This window comes from Pteropus vampyrus, unplaced genomic scaffold (assembly GCF_000151845.1).
Source record: "Pteropus vampyrus isolate Shadow unplaced genomic scaffold, Pvam_2.0 Scaffold131, whole genome shotgun sequence".
NCBI classification, from domain to species: domain Eukaryota; kingdom Metazoa; phylum Chordata; class Mammalia; order Chiroptera; family Pteropodidae; genus Pteropus; species Pteropus vampyrus.
The window spans coordinates 8,796-14,686 of record NW_011888912.1 but is presented as its reverse complement, the minus strand read 5'-3'; the positions used below and the strand labels follow the sequence as shown (position 1 = coordinate 14,686).

The 5,891-nt window shown below is 40.7% G+C and overlaps 1 protein-coding gene across 1 annotated transcript in view; it reads right to left on the bottom strand.

Moving 5' to 3' along the window:
- Positions 1-4,043: 4,043 nt before the first annotated feature.
- LOC105296924 (complement factor H-related protein 4) overlaps positions 4,044-5,891 on the bottom strand; it is a 5,200-nt gene continuing 3,352 nt past the window's right edge. Inside the window, exons 3-4 of the mRNA XM_023534743.1 lie at positions 5,284-5,491; positions 4,044-5,074 (exon numbers count right to left, since the gene is read on the bottom strand). Of these exons, the coding sequence (XP_023390511.1) occupies positions 4,854-5,074; positions 5,284-5,491 (429 nt within the window). The 3' untranslated portion in view covers positions 4,044-4,853. The remainder of the gene's footprint in view (positions 5,075-5,283; positions 5,492-5,891) is intronic.

Genomic DNA, 5,891 nt, shown 5'->3' with positions numbered 1-5,891 from the left:
GCTGGATTAGGACTTTTAAGAAGGAAAAAAGGAAGAGAATCTATAGAGAAAGGGTGGCTTCGAGAGAAATCTCATACACTTTCACTTTCGTCAGGTAGAAAGGGAAAAATAAAACCACGATTGTCAATACTTCGCTAATTTTAAATATATATTTAAATATTATGAGATTTCAACTGCAATAATAAATTTTGTAGTTTGAAGTTATTGCAGAAATGCTCTCAATATTTAGAGATTATTTGAGACCTGTCGTAAATGCTTTTACATGAATATCTCATTTTATGTGGCAATTATAAAAGCACTGGATACTGATTATAGCAATTCATTATGTTTTTAAAATTATTTTTCCAGAATCGAAAGAAATATGTGCATCTCCTCCACTTATTAGCAATGGCGTCATTATTAGTTCAACAGTAAGCACCTATGAAAACGGCTCCTCGGTAGAATACAAGTGTTTTGATCACCATTTCCTACAAGGGTCTAGAGAGTCCTACTGTTTAGAGGGAAGGTGGACCCCACCTCCAGTTTGTTTGGGTATGTACTACTAAACATGTCTCTGTTTAATGAAACGAAACTGTATTTTTTCGCTTTCTGTGCTCTGAGTTGACATAATGCTAATATAATGCTTGACGTGCTATTTCCGTGTTATTTTGTTAGCATGCCTGTTTAGTCACTAGTTTCCATCCCTCCTTCTAGATCATACGTAACTGTAGTCCAGCTCTCTCTAACATATACTTGCTAAGTACAAACCATCCATCAGGTGCTGGTTTGGTATGGGGTGATAAGATGAGTAAGCCACATGGTAAGGCTAAACATGTTAACAATGATCATTCGGTGCGATTGGTACTATAATGGAAAACATGAGCACGATGGGCAAACAGATAGGAATGGCGTCCTGGATCTGGAAAGATGAAGCAAGTTAATGTCATATTATCCGGGCATCTTCGTAGGAGTGATGTCACCTCCCGAGGACCACAGAAGAGAAATGGCAGGTTGTTTCCTGTAAGCTCTGAACATATTTCTTGACTTAAATATTAATTCTAACTAACTTACTTGCCACTTTAACGCCTGGAAATTTTAAGGTCATCATCGGTACGCAACAGAATACTTCCTGGTGGTACCAAGAGGCACCATGATCGCTTTCTTCTTTCTATTTTTCAGAGCCTTGCACATTATCTTTTGTTGAAATGGAAAACAATAATTTACTCTTGAAATGGAATTTTGACAACAGACCATATATTTTGCATGGCGAGTACATTCATTTTCTTTGCAAGAGAGATACTTTTATAATCGAGTTATCTATTATCAGATCTGAATCTACAGTGCAATGTGACAGAGGGCAGTTAAAATATCCAAAATGTATTCCAAGAGAAAGGTAAGAAGAGGTTTGTGCCAACAACTTTAATTTTGGTCATATTGTTAGTCAAGAGATTCATCATATTGCAAGTTTCAGAAATACTAGGTTCTACCATACTTTTTCTATATGGCCATTATAAAAAATTTTTTCTTCTTTTTTTTTTTTAAACCAAGCAAGCTCCTAGAAGTATTAACTAATTGAACAAGCTTTCTAAGTTGTCAGAACTCAAAGCTTTGTGTGCTATTTAATATTTATGTCACTTTGGCATTCTAGTAAATAAATCAATTTATATATGCAATATTTAAATGTGAAAAAATTCACCTATGTGTTCTGAAATAGAAAATCACATTTCTCACACTTTCCAACAGAAGTTCACGTATAGGTAATAAAGACTGGAAACATAGTCGTGTAAATCTTTCTACCCAGAGAAGGGCATGCTAATACCAATGATTAAAATTACGGTAACACAGTTCTATGTAAAAATTTGGAATCACTTACTGAAGTGTTTCATCATGTGACAATTTTAAAAAATATATTCTCTAACTTTTTGATGAATGGAAAATAATCTTTTTTTAAAGAAAAAATGAATAAAGTGAAACAATGGAAATCATTGTATAGGATTAAGATTTTGACCCTTTTGAAGATACAATATAAAATGGAAATTATACTTTACGTAAAACTAAGACTATTAAAAACAAAACTCACATCAAAATGCTTATGATACTATTCTAGTAATTGTAAACATGAGCTATATGAACTATATAAGGATGGCTTTTAGACACTAGAAAAAAAATTCATGAAATACAAATGGGTGTAAAACTTTTTTAATTTTTATATTTCACTGTGGTAGAATCAAGAGTGTTTGAGCATATCTTGGACTTCTACTTTTCAAGAGAAAAAGAAGTTAAAAAACTGGAAAAAATTGTAAAAAATAATGGTGTTGGTATAGTAGATGACATTGAGTTTTTAAAAAGGAATTGGCGATATAAATTATCAGTGTGGTTTCATGCTTTTAGAAGTACCTGGTTAAAACAGTGAGTAATTATATGAAATGCTGAAGGGCTGAGAATGTAATAAATACTTGACCAGAAGTGATGCTTATTTCAAACTCCGCCCCCCCTTGCCCCCCCGCCCAATCCTCTCTTTCTTACCAAGGATGCTGTCTTATCAAGAACACTTAAGGACATAAAATGAATGGCAGAAAGAAGAATCATTATTTCAACACAGTTTAAAACCCTTTACGAAACATGATTTTTAAAAGAACAATGTTGGATTAAAAACCTCTGAGTTTTCACTTGCCTGAAAATTTGAATCTAAATTGATTATGACTCTTTTCTTTATCTGTGAATAAAAGCCAGAACGTGTCCTTTCGTTTCTAGTTTGGATCATTTGACATGCACCCTTATCTTTTTTTGCATGTCTTCCATCTGTTGATCTACACATCAAAACGTTTGTTTTCTATTGTCCATTCACTTCCATTATTTTGAAATCAATCTTTTTTAAAAAAGCAAACACACTAGATGAGATAAGAAACTCTGCTTTAGATTAGAGGATTTACTTTATTAAATGCAGAAGAGGGTTTGTGGAAGTCACTGATTGAAATGAGATGCTATGATGATTTTTAAAAAGACACCGCTAAGAGACTAATTGGGGTGGGGAAATGGGAGGGCATTTAGGACAAGGATGCCGTTGTCCAAGCAAACAGTGGTGGTCACCTCACACCGGGGACAGCAGGTGGGCACGGCGCCAACGGGGCTGAAGCAGGAGCCTCTCGGGCTGTGAAATCATCACGGAGCTAGTGGATTAGATGTGGGGAGGGAGGGAGGCAGACAAAGGACTTGAAGAACTCTCTGCCCTGGGCCTGACTCAGTGGAGGGGATGACCTTCTAAACGGGCAGGAAGCCCTGGAGGAAGACGACACTGTGTGAGCAGGTGGGGTTAGCATGAAGATTTCAGTTTCAGAAATGTCCTTTTCGAGGTGTCTGTGTAGTAGCCACGCGAAAGTATTGAGGAAGCAGTGGATTCTCGTGGCCGATGCTGTGACGGACCACCCAGATCCCTTCCAGAAATGACAAAGCTTCATTCCCTTCGCTGCTGGGAGCTCTCACTTACCAGCTCTCTCTGGCGTTTGCTCAGCTGAACAGAAGTTTCCCTCCCAAGGTCAGAACTGCTTCCCAGGGCGGCCTGCATCGGTGACTGGTCAACGGGAGTCATAAAGAAAAGGCGCCCCATCCCGACAGAGGACGACTCTGAGCTTCGACCCAGCTTCAGAGCCGATGCCGCTTTGAGAGTTCATTGCAGCTCAGCTTCTCCATCCTGCTTCCTTTCTTTCCCTTCTGGGTGTGGTGGATCCCAAAACTAGTCCCTAAAGTCCCTCTGGGCTGCTGATTCCGTCTCGCGGCCAGCTGCCCAGGCGCTGAGAGGCGCACGAGCCTGGCCGTCGGACCAAAGCCTCGCCAGCGTCTGGAGCTGCCAGTGGGTGGACGTCTGCTCAGATGGAGGTGATGGAGAGCTTGTCAGGATGAGGGAAGATGGAGGCTTCGATCAGGGCTCCGAGCCTGACTCTAAGGTACAAAACCAAAGACACGAATGTGGTGAGTTAGGGGGACTGAGTGAAAGGGAGTGAGGGGGGGTGGCGTGGAGAAGGAAAGGGGGCTAAAGGGGGTCTTTTTGCGTCAAAAGGGGGAAATTTGAGCACGTTCAAATGAATTGGGAAGGGGTCGGCAAAACAGGAGGTAAAGGGGAAACAGCACAATGGATTGCGGGGGACTCTTGGAAAAGCGAGAAGGGGTGGGACCCACGCCGTGGGCAGAAGATGGCTCTCGGCCGGAATGAGGAGTTTCATGTCACGTGGTTCTCGTTTCCTCTGTCCAGCAGGGGAAGGCGCCTGCTGGGCATGTGGACAAGTTTACGTGGAGAGCGATTAAAGGATCGAGGTGACCAGAGAAAGTTCGAAAACGTCACGTAGAGGGTGAGCCTGATGACCGCAGACGTACAGGATTGCTTGGCACAGAAGCAGGCCCAGCGACATGAGCTGGCCCAGTGAGCTGTTTCTCAGCATCGTCACCTCCACGAGATGCGGGAGGTGCCGAGGATAAGGCTCTAAATTACGGCCATTCGCTTGTCAGAGAACTTTCTGTTGTGCGATCATTTTCTATCGTGGCGAAGGGGAAAACAGGTTGCCCGTGAGTTCCCGCGCTGGTAGCAGAGGAACACTCACAAGGGCCAAAGAGTCTTTAAGGGGGTGACCGCCCTTAAAGTAGTAGGAGGTCTGATTAAAGCTGAGTCCACAGTGGGACCGGCCGACGTTATCGGCATCAGCATGTGAACATTCCAGCCTAAGGAAACTGTCACTGTTTACATAGAAATTGTCCAAGCATGTAGCTTTCTACTTCGAAATATGAATGCCAACCATTCAGCAGCCGTGTGCGAACACACGTTCAGAGTACAAATCCATGACAATTAGACTAGGAATGGGCAAATATCAAACTCTCAAAAATCATGACTCTGATTTTCTCAGGATCCAGAAGAACTTACCTATACATCTTGGTAGCTCTGACCATTTTGCATGGCTGCATGTTACATATTTAGAACCCCCAAGTTCATAGTAGGCCTGGCATTGGTATTCGACCCTTGACCCAGGGGAGTACACTGTTAACAGGAAGGAAGTGACATCTCCATTGCTGATTGGCGGAGGAGGCCCACACTTCTCTGTAGAGTCTGAAAAATAGCATTTTATACGTTGAGGAAAAATCTGTAGTTTTCTGGGAAACTATTTAAATAAAGCTCCATAGGTACTTTTAACCCTATCTTGCATTTTAAACCGCGTGTCTTAAAAACATTCTGGATAATGCACATACAAACAAGGACTACATATGTATGTACTTTTCAATTCCCGACAAAAAAAATATCATAATAAAAATACGTACTGTAGCATGTTGGCAGATGGGACCAGCCGTCTTCACCACATACTATGTAGCCGGTGGTGTTCCCGTCTCTGTTTTCAAATCCATCCAGGCATTTATATTCCAACTTGTCGTTGAATTTAAACTGAGAGCCAGTAATTTCAACTGTGGCATTCTCAAGTACTGGCACATCACAATCTTCAAGAGCAAAATAAAATTGAGAGTTGTATTTCTAATGCCATATCATGTATAATCCAACTAAGAAAGTCTGATTCTAGGAGCAATAGAAACTTTACCATAAGTGTGTGGGGATAAATCAAGTACCACTTTAAAAGGCTCTGACGGTCAGTGTTAATTTGTGCTAAAGTGTTATATACCATGAAAAAATTTAATTCCATAGGCATGCTTTTTCCTATCATTCAAAGTCTCTAAAAATATATCAGGAACAGTCAGTCAGATCTTTTTTAGACAATATGTCACTGGCTATTACTAAAATATGCTGTTTTAATATACGATGTTATTTTAAGGACAAAAAGTTATTTGTGCAGGTCAGCGAGCTCTGCTGCTTCTGAAGACTGTAGCCAGGATAGCAGTCGAAACTATCGAATGGAAGACTCTACGGTCTGCACGGC